The 22,541-nt window shown below is 42.4% G+C and overlaps 1 protein-coding gene across 6 annotated transcripts in view; it reads right to left on the bottom strand.

Annotated features, from left to right (window-relative positions):
• Positions 1-22,541, bottom strand: part of CLCN5 (Cl-/H+ antiporter 5) — a 365,957-nt gene that overhangs the window by 127,650 nt on the left and 215,766 nt on the right. For all 6 annotated transcript variants that reach the window (XM_085630720.1, XM_085630718.1, XM_085630719.1 and 3 more), the window contains 2 exons: positions 5,097-5,248; positions 4,211-4,310 (listed from right to left, as the gene is read on the bottom strand). In XM_085630720.1, coding sequence (XP_085486846.1) covers positions 4,211-4,310; positions 5,097-5,248 — 252 coding nt within the window. The remainder of the gene's footprint in view (positions 1-4,210; positions 4,311-5,096; positions 5,249-22,541) is intronic.

Here is a 22,541-nt window from a genome sequence, read left to right on the forward strand (position 1 = left end):
TGCCACTTTGGCGGATCCAACCGCCAAGAGCTAAAAACTGAGAATAATACTTTGGGACAACTGGGCGAGGGACTATATGGAGGTGATTCCCCGGCCCATAAAGCGGAGAGCTAGAACTATGCCTTGGTGAATATTACGTTGTCTACACCCCATAACCATGCAAGGACATAGGATTATGTCTGTACTGTCAAACATGGTTAATAACATTGTTGAGCTGTGCTTATTTGATAGTTATGTTTCTTGTTTTCTTTTTTCTTCATGCTTGTGTTGTGTAACTGATGAAAATCAATAAAAAATATGTAAAAAAGTAATAATAAAATTCACTGCCATTAAATCAGTGTATTTTTTTAAAGTCCACAATTAACTGGTGTCAACCTCACAGAATGGCAAAGCACAAGTTGTTTTTTGGGCGCATTTCTATTTTATTACTTTTTCCATATACTATAAAGAACAAAACAAAATAAGTAACCATGCCTACAACCACGAGACCGGCCTCATGGAGCGAGTACCAGAACAAGCCACGACTTAAGAACCCTATTTTCACTTCCTTCTCCTACAAATATAGAGTCAAAAGGTTTCTTGCAGTAGTAGTTGCAAAGAATGTCAACATAATTAGTCTGCACCAGTGATTCCCCACACGGAAAAAGGCTCTTTAAGACAGGATATGTAAACCCTTTGGGTACACCGGGCATGGGAGTTCTGCGAGTTAATTAAACAAAACCTGTATAAAAGATGCCGACACTTCTCAAAAGGTTAATTTTTTTTTATCTATAGACAGACTATTTCTCCATCCCCAGTGGTTCCCAATTTGAAAGAATACTCCTTACGACACTGCACACAGCACTTTAATTACTTCAAAGCTTAGCCTCGTACGAAGTAACTGCGACTGTCTATACCTTTCTCAGACTGGAAACAAAGATTATTATTTATTTATTTTTAATGTTTTATAGAGCGCGAACCAGACCCAGGATAGGGTATCAGAGCGCCTTACAGAAGGCATATAGTGAACAAATTCAAAAGGATAACATTGCATATACAAAGACATACTCCGAAAGTAACAAGGCGTAACAACAATGAAATGACTAGTTCTAGGTAGTGAAAACATTAAAAATTCATGTCGGTTTACACTTCACGTGTCAGCATTGGGGGAGAAATGCTCTGAGTCTTGCAATACAGTTCAAGCTCGTGACGGTCATCAGTTATGGCCAGGGAACCCACAGTAGAGGTAGTTAGTGGTTGAGGTTCAGGGTCGTGGTTGTGCAGATTTAGAGTAGGAATTTGCTCATCAGGTATATTTTTGCTTCTTTTTTGAAGAGATGTGTAACGGAGATTTTTCTGATATAAGGTGGAAGAGAGTTCCATATCCTTGGCGCAGCCCCGGAGAAAGCTCTGTTGGAAGTTTTCGACTTTGTGAAACGTGAGGGTTTCAGAAGTAGATTGTTTGAACTCCTTGAATGTCTGTTTCCCCCGGATAAGGTGAGTTTTTGGGCTAGGTACTGTGGGGTGTTGTGGTGTAATGCCTTGTGTGTGATGCAAGCCATTTTTAGGTGGATTCGGGCTTCGTAGGGCAACCATTTGAGAGCTTTCAGATGTGGTGATATGTGGTCAAATTTCCTAGACCCTGTTATGAGTCTTGCATTGCATTGAGACAGGCTTTTAGCGGTGCGGTTGAGATTTTGGGAAGTCCAGCGAGGGTGGTGCATCCGTATTTAAGTATTTTTCCAGGACCTTGGCTAGCATGGGAATGTTGGTTATTGGTCGGAAATTGTTGGGGTCCCAGTTATCTGCAGTAGGTTTTTTCAGGATAGGGGTGACTTGGCCTTGTTTTAGGCAGTCTGGGATGTGACCTTGTGAAAGAGAGGCATTGATGATTTTGGTCCAGAGGGGTGCGATGATATGGAAGAGGTGTGGTAAACAATTAGAGGGGACAGGGTTGTTAAAGTGGTTGTTGAGTTTGGTCATTGCTAGGATATTGGTGATTTCACTGAGATCGTAGAGTCTAAACGAGTCCCAGTGAGAGTTGTTTTTAGGTTGCGGCAGTTCTTGCAGTGCAGGAGATATGGCTAGACTGCTCTTTGTCCAGGCTGCGTTGGATGCTGCCTCACTGAGTTAGAGTTGCAGTGAGTTAGTTTTAGCTGTGAGAAATAACAAAAATTCTACGCAGCTCAACTGTGATTTAGATGTAAGGAATGAGGATTTGGCTAATTTGTTGGATTGTTGTTTCAGGATTTCGAGAAGTTTCTTTGGTCTAGGTCTGATCTGAAAAAGTCTTTTTTTGATTGTAGGATACTTTTATTGTAGGAATGCCTCGATTTACGGAGAAGTTTAGGATGATTGGGGGAAGGCTGTTGCCTCCATTTCCGTTCCGTTGATCGTAGTTTGCGTCTCCTAGGTTGTCTCAGGGGATTAGCTGTGAAGTTATCGCCGGGCCATCCAACAGATAATGACCCACAATACTTTGATATGGCAGCTTTGTGTTGGTCAACCATGTGGATTCCCCCCCCCCCCCCTTTTTGCTGGCATGCTTATATTACTATGTCTGCAGGAAGGATCTTGCACGATTATGCACTTTATTAAATTATTAAAGAGATCACCGCTTTTAAGACCAACTCATTTTATTACACTGCACTACTAGCACCTACATTGTTGGGCTGTGGCCTCCTGTGCTCGTTTCCTCATCTTGAGGTACAAGTACACAGTTTTGGGCTTCGGAGTTGTGGGCTCCACATTACGCCACTAACGTAGCCCAGCCCAGTACTCCATTCTCTTGGAATCAACATTTGAGGTGAGCCGGCTTATTGGCATGCCACCTAATACATTTTACAAATTGGAAGTGACAACTAAGTAGGCAGGAGCGTATAGTGGACCCTTAGCCAAGGTTTTTGCCCTTCCCTTTCCTTTTGATTCCAATTCAAATATGTAACATTGTTATTTGGATGTTATAGTGCTTTTCATTAAGTATTTTCATAATGCATTGGAAAGACACTGTTGAATATCAATTGTGCTTTAATGTTTTCCTTTTGTTGTACATCTTTTGGAGTCAACATCTGCGTTGAGCCAGCCTATTGGCGCGCCCCTCAGTATATTGAGATAACTGGAAGTGGCAGGAGCGCTTAGCAGACCCTTAGTTAAGGTTCTCTGCCCTCCTTCCCTCCCAATTTCAATTCAAACATGTAACATCGTTATTTAGACATCATGGCTAGCGGTATGACAAGGCATGATAGTGCGCTATATGAACTGTTTTCATAAGGTATTGCAAAGACAATGTTGGATATCAATTGTATTTTAACGTTTTTCTTTTATTGTACTTTTATGGTCTGTTTATTTAGATTTTTTTAGATTGAATAAAGTTTACTCTGATAGAGCCAGTCCTTATGTTCAGGAGGTTAATCCGTACCACACTGAGAAAGCGTGGTCTGATGAGCAGCACGTACAGCTAGGGTTATTTGCCTGGCCCTCCTACAGTGGAGAGGAAAGGTTTGTTTATTTGGAAGTTGTAGCATACCCAGTTGTTTTAACCATTTTGAACAACAAAAGACCAGATCTTCTCCAGGCACTTAACCAGCCCCAACCATTTATCAAATAATTAACAATTTAGATTTCTGCTATGACCACAGTTGTTATTGCCAGTTACATATGGCACATATTACTGTTGAGATCTTCCAGCAACTTGTGCATTTAGTCCTGGTTAAAGTTTACAATGTGTGCGTAGTTTGGAGGGTGAGTGATTGTAGGGTAGCCTAGATGGGTGGTTGCCTGATCGTGCAAACAGATGTTACGAATAAGTGTGCTTATTTCAAGAGACTTATGAGGAAGCTAGGGTTCTTGGGATAAGAGCGAAGGAGTAGAGGACTCTATAGGCACCATGCAATGGCAGAATGGAGAAGAGAGCATGAAAATCTGATGGAAGAGAGGAAAAATACCCATGGGCCTTTACTTGTACACTGCAATACAGAAAGTGATTCAAACAAGAGGTGCTTTATTGTGACCCTTACAAAATAACGATTTCAAAGAAGAAAATAGATGCGTAGTCTTTAGGTAGGAGAATGGTAAATATATACCGCCTATGTATACATTTTTATGATTCTTTACATCTTTTAACCTGATTTTATACTGTTTATTTATGTAATGCTCTTTTATGGTCCTCGACCGAAATTTAAAAAAATTGGATCGGAAATATATATGCAAGGGTAACAGAGCAGTCTCTCACCTGCCATGAGTCCAATGAGAAGCATCAAGAGCCAGCCAGAGAAGGCATCGCTTACGCTGTGAAGCAGGGCCCACGTAGACTCTTTGCTCTTACTCGCAATCTGTAAACAAAGACAAAGCAGGAACATTCAGTGAATCGCTCAGAGGTAGAGGTACTTTATAAAATGTGTCGCCGTAACTGAGGCCCCGCCCATTAGATTTACTGCAAGAACAAATATCAGACTTTGGTAGCGAGCAGACGCAATTAGGTGTTCGACAATAGACAACAAGTAAGCAATGGCATTCTGAGGAATTCTGCTAAGAGTATCATTTACAGCAAAATAAGTTATTTACTTTGACTTTGGTTATGAAGATAGGACTGAGCCGTTCTCATACAGCATATTAAAAGATTTAAAGCAAATCTTTTAAAACTCACTATGCGTTCACACGAATGGTTGCATGTTGGAGATTGATTCTGCAAATGCTTACAGTACCAAGAATTTGGATTAAATAATTCGGATTTGAAAACATGTGCCTTTGGCATTTGTGTTTTCAGCATTCCAGACTTCAGTTACTCACTGTGTGTGCTGGGTAGAGGGATTTAGAATTTGCCAAGCAGATCTACTGACTCGATCGATCATTACAGGTAAAACAAAAGTGTTCAAGTTTGAAATTCTATGCTACGCGAAAATATGGTAGAGGACATTTTCAGCTTCTCGTCCTATGCACCTTGAAGCCACATTGTGCACAACCTGGCCGTCACATACACAGTGTCACTAGTGTTGGTAGGTCATGCACTTAGATTGACTGGGCTTTCGAATAACCTTCCCACCATGAATGAGGCAGTCAATTTTCTACCCTTCTTTCATCGAGATGCAAACAAAATAATTGTGAAACCAGCTTCTTACCTCTCTGTGCCGGTCGCGGTCCCTGGACTTCTCCCTCACCCAGTCTATGGTATTAAAATCTTCATAGGTGCCAATGCCTGGGGCAGCCTCCTCCAGGAAGTCCATCATCTTCCTGGAGCCGTTCATACCTCCTCCGTTGTAGGAAGCAAACCCTACACACAGGAATATTGAGGAACAGGTGAGTTATGGGGATGTCAGGCAGGTCCAATGTAATATTTGTAAACAGAGCTGGGATCCATGCACTCGGATAAAGTACATCATTTGCCACTTATGTAATTAAGAAAGGAAATATTACAATATAAAACTGAAACAAAAAGCTGATCAGATTAAGAAAGGAAATATTACAATATAAAACTGAAACAAAAAGCTGATCAGATAGATCACAGGGGAAACGATTTGTTTGAAACAATACTCTAGCGGCAACAGAACCTTCTGGGCCCAGGTGCAGCGGCTGTAAAGAAGCTGACAAGATGACGTCACAGTGAGTCCATTACATGCTGCTGACTTCTGATGTGATCTGCAGGTCGCAGGTCTGCAGGTCGGCGAGGCCAATTCAGGTTTCCATCCTTTTGCAGTCATTGAACATCAGTAAACGGGGTTACAATAACACCCGTGATTTACAATGCTTAGAAAATGCGGCAGTGCGTCATCAAGCACTAAATAAACGTGTTCCTATATTTTACGTTACCTATACTCATGCACTTATTTATGCAACGGTGGAGTCTAGACTGGCGGGCTACTGCCCACATCAGTGGGTTTATATTAATTTGGCAAGGAACCAATTAATAAATGATTACGTTTTGCAACCTTAAACACACATTTTACAGACTAACTCATACAAAGCACCAAAAGACAACTCTTGACTGTTTTAGTATAATGGCATAAATCCTTAAAGGGTACAGTAACAAACTGCTCAGACACTCACACAGAATAACATTTATTGAGTAGAGGTTTCTTCGCACAAGACCTTCTTTTTCATCTAGATAATGGCATGGGTGAAAGATTTCGTCCTTCATTTGAACATCTAAAATATGACATGTTGTGATATTAAAGTGCACCAAATACGTACTTACTTACGCTCTTTCTGGTTGGTACTTCACCTGTCAGCAGATTCCACACCTCTAGAATATCCCGATTCACCAGACTGGACCTGGACGAAGTTTCAGGATAGCCCCTACTCGCCATTAGGTGGCGCTCTGTGGCTTTCAGTCTACTCCACTTCACCCTGGAAGTGCTGATTGCAGCCACAAAGGCGCCACCAAAGCTTGCCGACGTCACTTTCTTTATGGACATCATCCGTGCCCTAGGACATGGAGCCTGAAAACTAATTGTTCATGCCACTGCACAGTTAACTCATTTTTTATTTTTTAAGATGGAAAAAAGCCATGTCACAGAACAGGGATCTGGGAGGGTGGTGAGGAAATTGAAATAGAGTATCCACCAGGAAAAGCATTACAGAAGGTAAGTAACTTGTTTTTCTGATGGATACGTCTAACCTCACATGCTTCACCTTTAGAATAGGTACCAGAGGTGATGGATATGTGGAATGACTCTGACCAAAACGTCCTGCAGACCCAAACGTCCAAAATGCCTTCCAGTAAGACCAGACGGTTGAGACAGTGCTTTGTGAACATGTGCACTGATGCCCACTTAATACCCTGATTAATATCCAGGAATGGCATTCTACGAACTAACTCAGGGGTGGCAGCTGTGGCCATGATGGAATGGGTCCTCAACCCTACTAGTGTCTGCGTTTTGACCATCGCGTAACAGATCTTAATACAGAGGTCTATCCTTATAGTCTAGGCCTGTTTCTGCACCACTTTACCTTTCTTTGCCCAAGAGAACCCCACAAAGAGTGGATTGTCATGGTCTTCGATGTGAATGATGTACAAGCTGAACGCTATTTTGAGATCCAAAAGATGCAGTCTCTCCTCCTCTTACGAGGAGTGAGGTGAGGCAAAGAACATCAGAACGAGTGATAGACTGCCCGACATGAAAGCAAGTCACAGCCTTTGGGAAGAACATCGCCCTAGTCCTCAGCAATAGTTTGTTTAGAAAGAAGAAGTAGGTGCAAGTCGATTACAACTGGATCAAAAAATTAATGGTACAACGATGTGAACAGAAAAGAGAGGGGATGTAGCTTAAAGCAACCATTGTTAGCCCACTACCTGGTCTGAGTCACCCTCGTGATCTTACCTTGGGAGAAATAGCTCAGATATTCACTTCCCGTTACTCAATCAAGGGTTCCTCAGGAGAAAGACCCCTTTTAGGTTTGCAGGTTATATCATGAATTTACAACTGCCATCTGGCAGTTACTTGAGTGTACTATCTATCCATCCAGGGTTTCATAACTGTTGCGTTGGAAACAACTTCCCTGTTCACAACTGTGTGCCATATTGCCTCTTGGGAGCCGTGCATGTCCCTTTGGTGCTCTGAGGCGGAAACTGGTCCGGTGCATTTGCATTTTCCAAATACACTAGGTTCTTCTATGGAAGAGAGGGAGGGTGGAGGCTGCACATAAATACAAAAACTAATTGGTAATACGGTTTGAAGGAAAAGTATTCGGTCAGTCTTATTGCTTATGAGACACTGGTTTCTTCCTTCTGAAAGTGGAAAGGAATTCCGTCATCTGTTTCTATTGAGGGTGCAACAGAATTCCTCCCAATTTTAACTGGAATTCGAGCATAGGACTGCTTGCTTGGTTTGACTTGGTGGTTGCATAAACACGTGACTTGTTGCAAGGTGATCATAGGAATTTTAGTTCTATTGTGGATCACGTGTGCCACCCTACCTTTATTTTCTTTGCTGGGTTTGTACAAACTCAAAAATATATATGCAGAGCCCCTCCGGCTGGGCTATTTACATAGAATGTAATGCAGTTCCTGGTCTTTGTGAGATGTTACGATTCCTGTTATACAAGGGGTCTTTGTGTTTTTTAGCAAAAGTCTTATCAACCAGGTTTGCCCAAGGCATTCAAAATTGTGGAAAAGAACAGGAACGTTCATCCTTGTCAACTGTGGGAATATATTTGTAGTTGTAATTTTCCATGCTGTGGGTTCACATAACGCAACTGTTCTCTGAAAGTTTGCTTAGACTATTTCCAAGTCCTTAAATTCATGACAGATTTGGCTTCATATTACAGTAATGCAGAATCTAGGTTTCTTCTTGGTTTAATAATGCGTTTCAAGACTGCCCATCAGGATCAAGGAATAGTGATTTTTGGCATAATGTTGTAAGGATGGCCATTTAAAAAATGTTTATTCTTAAATTATGTTGTTCAAATTCGTCTTTTGTATTGTTTGCCTCAGAGTTTCCCCACGGAGTTAATTGGTTTCGGACATCTCTGTCTAAGCGCTAGGACATCTTTGGGCAACAGCAGTGCTCAACAAGTAGAAATAAACAAATAATTCTCTTTATCTATTTATTTTTCACAGGGACAATTACATGTACAACATTTTTGGTACTGCAATAGGTAAACTCTTGGTGGAGGATCTCCCCCCCCCCATTGTCGAGGACTTCAGTGCCTTCAATGTACACTATACATTTTCCACATTTATGCTGTCCGACTACTGGGGGTAAACCCAATACTAAACAAACAAGCAAACATGTTTCAACAGCCTTTTTTTCTGTACTGAATCTCACTGGGTTCTCCTGCATACTGTTACTACACATATGAAGTCTTTGAAGGTTGGATCCCGTTAGGATCCACTAGTTGTGTCATAGGAATTGTTCTGATGGTATTCGTATCCTTGTTGAATGTGGTGGCGCATACCAACTTTTCATTGGTTTCCTTAGATTTGGGGGTAAACACTCTCCCGAGACTATACAATGCCCTTTTCAATGCTCTTTTAAGTAATTTGTACAGATGTTCACATAATTGTTCAAGTAGAATCCTGGCATTCCTATAGTAATCATCTTTCCTTGAGCAATTTCTTCTTATTCTTAAAAATTGACAGAAAGGGAGATTATCTTTTAGGTTTCTTTGATGTAAGATGGAGCAATGTAGGAATGAATTCTTTTTGGACTTCATGTTGTAGTGGGTTATGTAAATATGACCATATTTATGTGTGATCAATGGCATCCAGAAAATGTATTTCTCCTCTGCTCGACTAACAGACGATTTTATGTTGGGAGAGTTGGTGCCACTCCCACGGAAAACAATCTGCCGGTTATTCACTGCTTCCTCTACATATCATCAATAGGTTATCAATATACCAATTCTAAAGTGAGATGATGACATTAAAAGGGTTATTGGAATTGCGCCACCTTTCCTCGTATTTAGCTATAAATGCACCTGCTAACTCAAGAGAAAAGGCCAAGCCAAGGCCGTCCCGTTGATTTGGTCGTACAAGTCTTTGTTAAATTTGAAAAATAAGATGTTAGACATATTTTGGCCAACCTTGTGATGAAATGCATCCACCATAATGTTGTCTAAGTCTAGTACCCGCATACCACTCTAGAGTTGCTTCTTGCAGGATATTAGTATACAGATGTTTAACATCCGTTGTCACAAGTATCTCTTCCTGCTCATCATTTTGAATCCTTCAATTTGGTGGATTATAGCCATAGTGTTCCTTATGCAAGATGGAACATTGGCAATAAACAGTTTCAAATGGTATCCACATACTTGGCTATGCGTTCTACAATTTAGTTCACTCCCAACTCCATCAGTCTTCCTGGAGGATTCACAGCAGCCTTGTGGATTTTGGGACGAGTGGAAATTAACCGGATTCTTGGACATGGGTTATCAAGATATTCATGCTTAGAAAGTAATCCTCCTCCTTTGCCTTCAGAGAGTACGTTAAGAATCTCATTTTGTATTCTTTAGTAGAATCCTTGGGGATGTTCCTTTTGTGATCAAGATTGTTTAGTTGTGGTAGTATCTCATCGTTACACTTGCATCTATCTTGAACCACCATTGCTACTTCTTTGTCAGAGACTTTTATGATTATGTCATCTGCCTCTTGCAGTTTTCTTAGTGCAGCAAATTCATCTTTTTTTATGTTTGGTCTGACACTCTTACTTTTAGCTTGTATTTTCTGTAAGTCTTTCAAGACAGTTTTATCAAAAGTGAGAATCTCCATTTGTATTGTTTATGGTGTTGGATAAAATGTGGACAGCCTTCATAAATGTATATTGCCTCCATCTGAAACAAACTGTTTTTCCAAAGTAAACTTGCAAACTTATTTCTCTACAAAAATTTAAAGAAACTAAACCAACTGTTTTCTCTCTGTGGCAAGGGCTGTATGTTTGGTTAGCCCAAAAAGTAATCCATTCTTTAATAAATTGGTTTAGTAACAATACAGCATTCTACCCGATAGATAAAGGATAGGTGTCACTTCTTCATTGATATGGGCATCTCCTGGTCCTGATCTGGTAGTTGCATTGTTCAGGACCTTCAATAACATAATTCCAATTGTAAACATTTTTGCAGAGTTTGAAATACCAGGGCACTGCACAAAGAAAGATTTTGATCTTTTCAGAGTCGTAAGGTGTTAAAAGTGGTAGAACTAAGCAAGTCTGTAGAATAAGAAACCTTTCAATGAATTGGAACTCAATCCAAAATGTTATTAATTCATGAAGTAAAATTTCTCAAGGAAATTCACCAGCAGTTAATTTAATGCATCTTTTTAGAAGCTGCACGAAGGTAGAAAAGAGTGGCCTGAGGGATGAGAGGACAAGGAAGGGGTCTAATGGGGTGTTAAAAAACATCGACAACGGTATAATGAAGGATTAAAACCGCTTTAAACTTGCAAATCAGACAAACAAGAAAGCAGGGATATGGACAAGGCTGGGGCAAGATGTCAGGGTGCTGCTGCTGAAATAACCTTAATGTTCCCAGTTCAGAATATTGGCAGCCTGGGCCCAGCTCGCCCATGCTAAAATGTTAGAGGCCCGCCCTGGTTCCTTGTAATGTATAGATCTAGAATTTTACTTCCTCTCTATTAGCTTGTAAAGAGCCACCTGCTCACGAGCTAAGTCCCACAATCCTGAAGATGACCTATAAGTAATATAAGGGGTACAACACAGTTGACTATTACTGCATCAAAGACCTATTGAACTTACTATCCTTTGGCAGAGTATATGTAGATGGACAAATTCCTGTACATTCTGAAACTAAGCAACACGTCGATCGCCATTATCACACTCACTCACTCTTGGGCTTCCATCTGCTCTGATCAACCTGCACTCAGTGATCACTTTTTCCCACAGAGGACGTTTTGTTTCACCTAAACAAATGCATTTTTATAAAGTTTTCTGAATTATGCTACAATGAACTAGCTTACACTCTTTTTAAATGACTCCTTCTTATTTCTTTGTTATTTTCCATCATTGTCAATTTAGTTTATTAATTATGCCACTAAACTGTAAAATGTTTCCTCAATAAGTCATAATTGGAACATTGCTGACTAGGTTGGTTTGAGACTTGTCACGGAGAGATAAACCAAAGATGCTGCAGTGTAACTGGCAAAAGTTAGACGGTTGGCTTCAATCAACCATATTGACTCAATCCTTCTGCCCTTTCCTTAAATGAGGACCGTGCGTAGAGCCATAGAACGATGATCCTCACAAAACAGAGGGTTGCCTCAAAACAGACAACAGTGGCTGAACTTTTTTTGTATCAATCACGGACACTTGCCTAACAGCATTGTGGCAGATGGCTGAAAGGAAGAAACTGAGGAAAGAACCAGTTTCTAAAACTAGGTCCTCATGGCACAAATGGCATCAAAAGGTGCCGACATTAAATTGACTTGTGCACAAGGTTTTGAAATCTTCTACAAATGATAACAGTTAATACAAATTGGGGCTGGTGTCAAGACAGTGAAGTACAGGGATTGTTGACTCGTGCTGTTCAGACAATGTGATTTTAACTTAGACAAGGTACAAACTTCACAGAAAAGTGATAGAAAATGACAAAGGTATTGGATGGATTAAATATGGTCAAAAACTGTTGTTCAGAGGATTGTAAGGCTTAATGCAATGATGAAGGTACTAGACAATCTGACACCGAGTCCCTATCCTTAACTACAGAGTGTCCTTCTGCTTAGAGGCTGCAGGCAAAAATTTGAGTGATTTACTGGATCTTCCGAAAAGTGACAGACAGTTGATGTGTAGGTCCTTTCATGTACCTTCTAGTGGTAGATCTTAAGATGCACATTTTGGAATTACAGTGATGGATGTTCTGCACACACCAGATAGTCGAAAGAGGGTCTACCAGGTGATCTACAGTCATGCTGGAAAAAAAGCCGCCTCTTGCTTTTTCCTGACCGCAGCCTTGAGACACTGGCTTAGAAGAATCTCACTAGATATTAAAGAAGGAACTGACAGCCAGATAATTGCAAACTCTGTAGGGCATGCTAGCTAAGCTATAAGTGTTTCACCTGGGGAAGATACACATCTTCATCCTGTTGGATGCAGCAAAGTACTTTCCGACTAACTTTGCGGTACCCGAGGTATGAAGCTTATATGGTTGATATTTCTTCACAATAAGGCTTTGTGCAGGAATTGAAGGGTATACCTGGCCCACTGTTAAGTTATGTTCTATCTTGGACAATATAGGTGGGGGAGCTCATGATGCACGTTACTGTGTTAGGTTAAAATGTAGCAGCTACAGTTGTTTTTGCTGTTACAATCTCTGCCCTGCCTCCCATCAATGATATTGGTTAGCATTTGAGATTATCTCTAGGAGCTTTTCTCAATTAAGGATGTTTCTAATAAGGAAAAGAAAGATTTGAGTTACATGGTCTTTTTGCCACAGCAGGCTTTTTTATGTGGGTTGCGGGGCTTACTGCGCAGACTTACTGATGCACAAAGTGTAATCAAGTTGATTAAAAAAAAAAGGAGAACTGGTCTTGAAATGTATCCTGATTTATCTGTACATTTGGATTTGCATCAAAATATACGCACAATCTAAAACTCTACTTTGTGCCCTATACTCCAGCATTTATTTTCAATTTGCCTTTGCTCTCTGTGCCTCTGCCAAACCTCTCCTTCACCTCAACCTTAATATATGCCATCCAAGAAGACTCTGATCAGATTGATAATTCCCCTGGTTAACAAACAGCTTCTTGGGCATTTAGCCACTACTAGGTGGAGACCATTTCAGACCCTCTGGACAGACTGTCGAACCACAAATAAACTTATAGTCTGGGTTTTCATCACAGAGACTACTTAGAAATTGAAAGGACAGCCGTACATATCCAGACATTTGCCCGGGCATGAACAATATTCTCAAAGGTTGTTTATATGTAATAAGCAAATGCCAAAGATTTGATAAACATATAAACCTAAAGCCATAATTCTACAAGCACAATCTCTTTCAGATGCCATATGAATCAGTATCTCAAATGGAATGAGCTCTCAGCCCTTAAGGGTCACTCCATTCAGCTACTTGATATTAAGTTGCTGAAAACCTTGAAAGGCTGGTTTAATGATAGAACACAGAATGTAGTATTGAAAGAAAATCCCTTAACTGGCCTTTCTCTTGGGGAAGGGGAGTATAAAACTGGACCAATATGGGGTATTTACTGCATAAACTCCACGTACTGGGGGGGGGGGGGGGGGGGGGGCGGACTGTAAAATTGGTAGGTACTGATTCAATTACAAGGATAAGATTAAATCAACTGATTCTACAGATGGAGAAGCTTGTGCACATAGTGTGCATTGATGACAAAGAATATATATCATGCTAGTACTAATGACAAAACTGCGTGCATGAACTGTACGGAAGAGTAAAAACTGTACGAACTGATTGTATCCACTGGAATATGAACATTAGCATTTATGAGTTCAAGAGCTTCTAAATCTCCTTTCCAGGCAGAGGGAAAGAAGAGAGCCAGGGACACTAATTTGCATCAGTATATGTAAACTGACGATGCACAGAACTGCCTGAGCAGGTTTTTCCCTTTCTGAGAAGGAAGCATCAGAAACCAATCTTTTCTCACTCCACAACTCACGTTACACCCATATTGGTGCAGCTTGAAACACCTATGCAGCTTATTGGAAAAAGAGAGCATTCTTATTTTAAAGGGAGCTGTTTATCTGAAGATACATTTGAGAAATTGAAGGAATATTCCTTTTCAATTACCACAAGAACCCAGGGTTATCTTTTTTGAAGCAGAAGAAAGGTCTCTCCACAGCTACAACAGAATGAAAAAGACCCTAAAAGGTGCTCGAGAAATCATGACAGTGGATTGGTTTCGGGAGGCAAAAACAAAAGAACACCCGAGGTTGTGGTGCTGCCTTCCTGGAAGCTGCAAACTTTGCCCCACTAAGCCGTACAGCTCGAGCGAGATTCTTAGTGGAAGGTCATCTTACGGTTGTTTCATCTGAAAACACTATATTCCTTGGTTCAAATGACTTTGATAGGCAGTAAAGCTAGCAGGTAAACCCTAGGCAATATTGTGAGGCGCAGACGCCAGTAAGACTCAGTAAAAAATGGTTCTGGAGACGATTCAATTTGTAACTTGGTCCTTAAATGAAATATCTGAATCTTGTCTGGATGTTGTAATTTAGATATTACAAAAAAACTCGTGGTCCAAATCCTTCTGCAGACAGTGGTACCTCTAGTGAACTGATGGTAACTAGGGGTTTTACCACTCTAGCAAAGGGACCTAAACTGAGACGCAAGCTCAGAGACCATTTAGGGTGCTACTGTGCACCCTTTACACTACAAAAGTGAACTACTTCAGGGCACTCTTGAGGTCATTTCCAAAGGCACCTTGGAACTCACCCCTGCCCAATCACCACTTGTCTCAAACATCTGTCTACCCATCTAGCCAGCTCTCCAATCAAACAAAAACATTCAAGAAATATGTCGGCTTCCTGGCTAATAGAAACTAATTCTTAGAAACGAGCTGTACATTCATCATTTCAACAACCACCCTTCCGGAGATGGAGCAAGGAAACACATGACTAAGGTATTCAGGGAACTTTCTTCACTAGAACTCGTCTTCCAAAACTTCGCCCACAAAGTCAAAAACAACACCCTGAACTTCGCCATACACTACCACTGTTCCACCTCTGTCTCAAGCTTCTGCATCAAAAACCTAAATTGAAAAAGCCTTGCTATGAGATGCCATGAACTCATGACCAACAAATATGCAAAGCCAACACACTTCGCGCAAATCTCAATCACTATTAAACACACATAGCTACAGGAACCACATAAATCAAGCAAACATCAGATAAGCGGTTCCAGGTCCTTGGGTCTTAGCAGGAGAAGGGTTGGGTGAGTGCACTAGACTTTTTTTGCGTTGGGATTTGAAGAGAATGCACAATTTGTTCCTAGTCTTTCTCATGTTTCAGGTAGTGCAATGTTTCTCTTTGGTGATGTGGGGGCTGCAAAGACGTAGGGATCTGTGGATTATACACACCATTTTGATGTAGACTACGACTACCAAAGGGAGTCAGTGTCACACACTCAGAAGACGATCAGATTTGCTTGCATCTGTAACTATGCATGTAGCTGAATCAAGGGTGGCTTCCAGGAGGCTATGGCAGGTTAGGGATGCCAGCTAGAATGATCATCAAGGAAAAAACAAGCATTGGCATAGCAAATAGGTCCCGCCTTTGGGACCTTACAAGTGTTTAGCCATGCAACACTTGATGTTGTTGCACCAAGGATACTGTGCTGGATAACTAAACACGTATAAGGTCCCAAAGGTGAGACCTATTGGCTATGCCAATGCTTGTTATACATGGTGCCCACTTTGAAATGGGATAAGTCACTGGTGTTTCTCCCTGCAGAGGTGTCTGGAACTTCCTTCCTGGTTGCCATAGTCCAAGTCTTTCTGGTGGCACAGTAAGCTAATGTGAAGTCAATTGTGTGTAAGCTGGCCCACTGCTTTTGCAATGCAAGTGGGGTAGGGTGACAGCTCCGCCCCCCCCCTCCATTAAGCCGGAATGGCCCATCCTGCCAACACACAGACCCTCTATTGTGACGCTAGCTGGGCGGAATACATACAGGACAACTACACCTAGTCCTGAGACCCAGGAACAGGCTGCAGGTACCAAATGGTTAGTACAAGAAAATGGCAACTTAATAAAAGTGGTATTTTCAGAATTGTGACTTAAAATATGACTTTCCCATTAGAGAGGGTTTTTAAATTACAATTGCTCAGACACCAAACATGACTTGCCCACCTACTCCCATGCAAACGCTATCACTTTTTAAATGTAATAAGGTAACCAAATATTATTCTATGAGAGAGGTTGCCCTCACAATAATAAAATACGAATGTAGGTGTTTTTCACTACCAGAACATGTGAAAACTTAAAAGTGCATGTCCTCCTTTTTTAATGCAACACACTCTGTCCTATGGGCTGTTTAGGGCTTACACTAGAGAGAACTTAAATGTATTTAAAAGGGAGCCTTAGGCCTGACAAAAGCATTATTTTGCCAGGTCGAAATTGCAGTTCAAAACTGTGAACACAGGCTGTAATGGCAAGACTGAGACAGGTTTGAGGGGCTACTTCAGTAGATGGCACAATAAGTGCTGCAGGCTCACTAGCAGAATTAATTTTCAGGCCTTCTGTACCTGTTAACTCAAGAGCCCAGGTCTCCTAGTTCCAAAAGTCGACTATTACATACCTTCTTCTGCCTATGGGCTGCTTCACCCAACGTATTAACAGTTAGGCATAATTTTAATCACAGCAAATTAATATATTCCAGTAGTAAGAGACATTAAATTGCGCTCTTACAAATCAATGTCTGCATTATATACAGATTGTTAAGCAGTAGTAAGAAATAGCACATGATCTCCACCGGGCATTTATCCAATGATTCTCAGATGTTACATTTTGCCTACACAGTTTTAGGTGACATTTGATGTTGACTTCCTGCTTCGATAAACGTTCTAAAACAAATATAGATGTTGTCAAGATGGCGCCAGGTGGAACCAAAGCAGCCTGTGCAGCCGAAGAGTAGCTTTTATGAGAAATGTGAACACAAATAATGTTCCGTTCACAGAAGATTTCAGTTCAAAGAAAGAGAACAAATTGTGAACTAAAGAAACAAAAGGACAGATACTATTTCCAACCGCCACAGCTCCCGACTTTGGAGCTTGGAAACCAGGTTCGAGTCTTGGCTCAACATCCTGTGATCCTGGGCAAATTACTTCATCGCCCCGTGCCTATCAAAAAATGCATGTACCTTGTGTAATGTAAATGGTGCTCATATAAAGCGCTCCGAAACATTCGGGTAGAGTTCGCGCTATATAAAACTGCAACAAAAAACAAAGAAGGCCAGGCCAACATCTTTCTGGAGCTTTTGGCGCCATTCCTTTGTAATTAAAAGCCAGGGCATCTCTTTCAGTGGCCCGAGTCCCTCAGGAGAGCATGTTAACCTTCCTTTGTGTCGTTTGAGTGCTGGTGCTTCTGTGGCAGGCCTGAATTATGAGCGATGTCCATAGGTGGGGTATCCAATGCCTCTGGCTGCAGGGCTTCATTGGAAAGTGCTTGTCAGGGGGCAAGAGGTCAGAAAAGGGTCAAACTGCTGAATGGGGAGGACAACCGAGGCGCATTCAAAGAGTGACAACAAAGCATCCCTCATCGGTGAGGATGGCCAGCAGTGCAGAGGTGTCTCTCTCTGATGTGACGCAGCCTTGGCCACGGACAGGTATCGGACCTTGAGAACCTGTGCTATGGCCAGCATCGTTTTATTAACAGATTTTGCATTAGAATAATAGTAAGAACCCCTGGGGCATTGCGAACACATTTTTTCCTTTTATAAATCATCTCCACCACTTTGTTACTACAACGTGATTGTGCAGGTGCGTTCTGCACACTTTAAGGAAATGTTATCCATTTTGCATTTTCTTTCATTTTGCCTTCTTATAATGTGCATTGCAAAGTGAAGCACAAGAAGTGAAGAATTATAATAAAGTTTTTGCATCCAAAAAGATTATGTACATGTACTGTGGTTTGCACAGGTTTTCTAACCTATGAAACCTGCTGTCTAAAATTACAAGGTAAATAAGCTTACTTCATATGACATTTATTGGTCTAAACAATAAGACATGTGAAAAATGACGTGCCGTCGAACGCAGGGGCATGAATGCTGCAGCCTGCCGGCCGAGTCATTCTGTCATGCCGCAAACCTCCTCTCTGGCAACCGTCCGCTCCGCTGCTTTTGTTCATTGCTGAGATGAATTAATTCGTTCTCTATCGGCATCGACCCTATGCCTAGAGTTAAACCATATTTGTTGGCTTAAACAGTAACCCACTGAATGAACAATTCTTCACGGAGTTTTCCAGTTTTGTAAAATAGCCCTTGCCTTGTTTAACTTATTTAAAATAATCGAAAGTGAAAAATGTATTGAGGATTGACATCGGAAAATGCGTTTTTTCCAAACCACACCCTAGCGAGCCGAGCGAATGGCCATCAGTCTCGGGAGGTGCCGTGTTACACAACCGCTGGGCGCTGAACCCTTATGTACAGAACGGCAGGGCAGCGAACGGCTCGCCGACTGCTCCGCTGGCAGTGCCCTTGCCACACCTGGTCTTCGGGGATATCATCGTAGAGGAAGGGACAGAGAGTAAAGCGGGCTCTTGCTACGTAATTGGATTACTGTAATTTCTACTCCTTGTCATTTCCCTGGCCCTTCAAGGCGCTAGCCACGGGGGGGCCAGCAGGGCCCGGCCAGTCCATGTTAACGATTGCCCCCGAAAATACCCCCGACAGCAGATAGGCAATACTTCGCTTTTATTAGAAATTATTCTCATGGAAATTAAGGCCGCATTCAGGCTAAAGTAAAGCACCCACACTGCGCTAAGACCTCTTAAAACAGCAAACTTTACTTTGAGCATGATAGAAAATAAAACAAGCACTGGCCGCGCGACCCTGAAACTGACACGGCCGCGCGGCCCGCGAAAGTGATCGGGGACCCGATCAAGCACTGCAGAGGTAAAACACGTGGCGGCAGCGCGCGTGCACGCAAGCTTTAGGCCACAGGCAGCACTTTGAAAAACCGTACACAAAATGTCTCGAGGCGAGACCTAATGAACCAGCAGTCTTCCAAATAAAATATACATTTCCTGGAATCCAAAAATATACAGAATAGCTACGTGGATGGGCAAAAGACTTCCCGTGTCACTGTTCTGTGTGACCGTATGCTTAGAAGTTTGCATTGCTTGTCACTTTGATCGGATCTCTTCCTCAATTTGAGGTTAAAGGTATGAATCACATTTCTATTGCCTTAAGCTCATCAACCAATCATCTGCAAAAACCCTGCTTCCATGAACAGATGTAGTCCATGCGGGAAGCTATAGAGTTGAAAACCTCAGCTAGTCATTAGCAACCCTCTAGGAACCACTGAAGTTATGTGCAGCCTTAACTAGGGATGAGGGAGTCTGCAAGGACTTTCTCCACAACAGGACTACATTCTTCTAACAATATACATATAGAGAAGAGGCAACGTCCAAGAGACTAGATTGTACTGTTCACACAGGAGCACTGAGCCTGACATTTATACAGCAAGTATCAGGTAAGGTCCTCCCCGGAACGGTAAAGCTGAAAGCTACTCAAAGAAAACCATGCACATTCAGGCCAGGCACTCTGTTGCCAAGAAGCATAGGCGAGGAGTTATCCGGACACTGACAAGAATGTTTTACCCCAGGGTGATACAATGGAGGTAGCAGAGTTGCTCCGACATTACCAGGTAGTTTCCAATCAGGAGTGGTGCAGCTGAGATACACCAGGTTAAAGAGTTACTCAAGGACCACAGTGTAAGGCACGGGTACTCATAGTACGGCCCGCGGGCCAGCGGCGGCCCGGCAAGCCTTCCGTGGCGGACCGCGGACCTTACAGACATCATACCTGTGTGTTTTTTACATCGCCGGTTGCAGCAGCGTGGAGCTTCTGGGGCCCGGGCGATTTCTTTTAAAGACCATTAACTTGTAAATGAGGGGCGCTAAGAAGAGGTGAAATACAATAAAGCCTCATTAACAAGTGAATGGTTTTTAAAACACCTGTTAAGTACTTGGGTGCGGCGGCGGCTGTGTGTGTTCTCGGAAGCAGTCTCAGCGCGGGTGAGGTGTCAAAGGGTGAGGAGGGCAGCAGGGTGAGGTGACGGAGGGCAGCAGGGAGTGAGAGCAGCAGGTGAGGTGACATGGGGAGGAAGACAGAGTGCGCAGAGGGAGGAAGACAGAGGGAGAGGGGGAAGACAGAGGGAGACAGATAGGGAGACAGAGGGGAGGGAGGAAGAGCGAAAGGGAGACAAACAGTGATTCAGAGAGAGAGAGAGGGGGAGGGAGACGGAGAGGGAGACAGAGAGAGGGAGGGAGACGGAGAGGGAGACAGAGAGAGGGAGGGAGAGGGAGGGAGAAAGATGGAGAGAGGGAGGGAGACAGAGAGAGAGAGAGAGAAGGAGACAGGGAGACAGAGAGGGAGACAGAGAAAGGGAGACAAACAGAGTGAGTGAGACAGAGGGGGAGAGGGAGAGGGAGAGGGAGATGGAGAGAGAGATGGAGAGAGAGATGGAGAGAGAGATGGAGAGAGAGATGGAGAGAGAGATAGATGGAGAGATAGATAGATGGAGAGAGAGATAGATGGAGAGATAGATAGATGGAGAGATAGATAGAGAGATAGATAGATGGAGAGATAGATAGATAGATAGATGGAGAGATAGATAGATAGATAGATGGAGAGATAGATAGATAGATAGATGGAGAGATAGATAGATGGATAGATGGAGAGATAGATGGAGAGATAGATGGAGAGATAGATGGAGAGATAGATGGAGAGATAGATGGAGAGATAGATAGATAGATAGATAGATAGATAGATAGATAGATAGATAGATAGATAGATAGATAGATAGATAGATAGAGATGTGTGAATGCCGGGTCTGGTGGCTCAGTGGACGAAGGCGTCCGCTGCAGGGGCCTGTGTTCAACCTCATGGTCATAGTTTTTTTTTTGCTCTAGCCCCGCCTCCTCCCCCACTGCCCCCGCCGGTGCGGCCCTCAGCCACAAACCACACAGTAAATTTGGCCCCCGAGAGAAAGTTTGTGAGTACCCATGGTGTAAGGTATACCCAAGAGCAGTGAAGCCTTATTATCACGCTGAATGTTGCACAAATTACCATCTGCCAACTACCCGAATGGCAAAGGGTGTGCCTGAGAGATAAGAGCAAACAGGTTGTGACCACCAGAGAGGTTTTGCGGGGTGGGAGAGAGCTGCTGCATATTAATCAGTTTAGGTAGATTTCATTTACACACAGGAACGGTAGCTATGCATTTCCCCATGGTGGCAGAAAAGGTACACTGAGGAGGAATGTAGTCTAAAATGGTGAAAACCGTTAAGTATGTACCTTGCAGATACATGCGAGTTAACTAGGAGTGGTACAAAAAGGCAGTTGAAAGTAATTTTGAAAATGTCCCCCAGAGTAGTTAAGAAACATTTGCCTTACAAGAAGGTTTAAAAGAGTAAGGCGTGGCAGCCTTGCTAGCTAAGCCCTCTCTAGTTTCAAACAGAAAAGGCATACTGCTTAGGACTACCTTAGCTGGAAGACAATCTGATTATGGAACGCTAATGAGGAGAGATGGCAAATGTAAACAGGTACTGTCAAAGTCAAAAGCTCTCAGCTTTATAAGGCAAGTGCCAGCCTACTTGCTTTACCAATGCTTTTTCTTGTTTTGAGCTCCAGTTGCACTTTGCTGCCAGGCCTCTCACCTTCTCTTCACTTTTTGCTTTGCACACTTTTGTCTTTTACTATTTTTGTTTTTGTGAGGGCCCGTCAGCTGCACACTGATGTGGGGCTGCCGACCGCCCCATCGCTTGTTCCATACTCCTCTCCTTACCACGCATGGCAGCTGCACACTGCCACTGGGTTCTCCATTTTCAGTTCATTGCTATCCCTCCTCCTTCTAGTGATGCTTTTTTTTGTATTTCTTTTTTTTATGCAAGGGCCTAGAAGTCACAAACTGCTACTAGACAACTAATTTCTTTTCTTTTGGTCTCCCATACATTTTTTTTTTAATTTCCCATTCTAAATGATTGAAAGTCATGTTGGAATGGTAGTTACAAATGCCAAAACGGTCACTGGCCCTTTACAATGCATGCATACGTACGTTTTGGCCACCTAGGAATGGTGAAAACAAACTGTTCAATCGGGGGAGCCTAAATGTATGATCATGTAATCCCTGGCATCTAAAGCAATCCCCAAGCAGGAGGGGGTGCCACTTTGGCGCTGCTGCTCTGACCAGTATAAGGAGGAAAAAATCAGTGAAAACAACTATTAGCCTACAGATTCTTCTCTTTGCCACAAAATTGGTGCCAGCACACTCAATAGCAGCAGGCAGGAATCTCATGCAGAAATAATGATAATTCCCATTTGTAAAGAGCGAACATATCACCCTTTAAGGGTTTCAAGGCGCTGTGGGCCGTCGGGGAGATTACGTGAGCTATTGCCTAGAGTCACATGATGCTGAGTTTAGCTGC

The sequence above is a fragment of the Triturus cristatus genome, chromosome 10 (assembly GCF_964204655.1).
Source record: "Triturus cristatus chromosome 10, aTriCri1.1, whole genome shotgun sequence".
NCBI classification, from domain to species: Eukaryota; Metazoa; Chordata; class Amphibia; order Caudata; family Salamandridae; genus Triturus; species Triturus cristatus.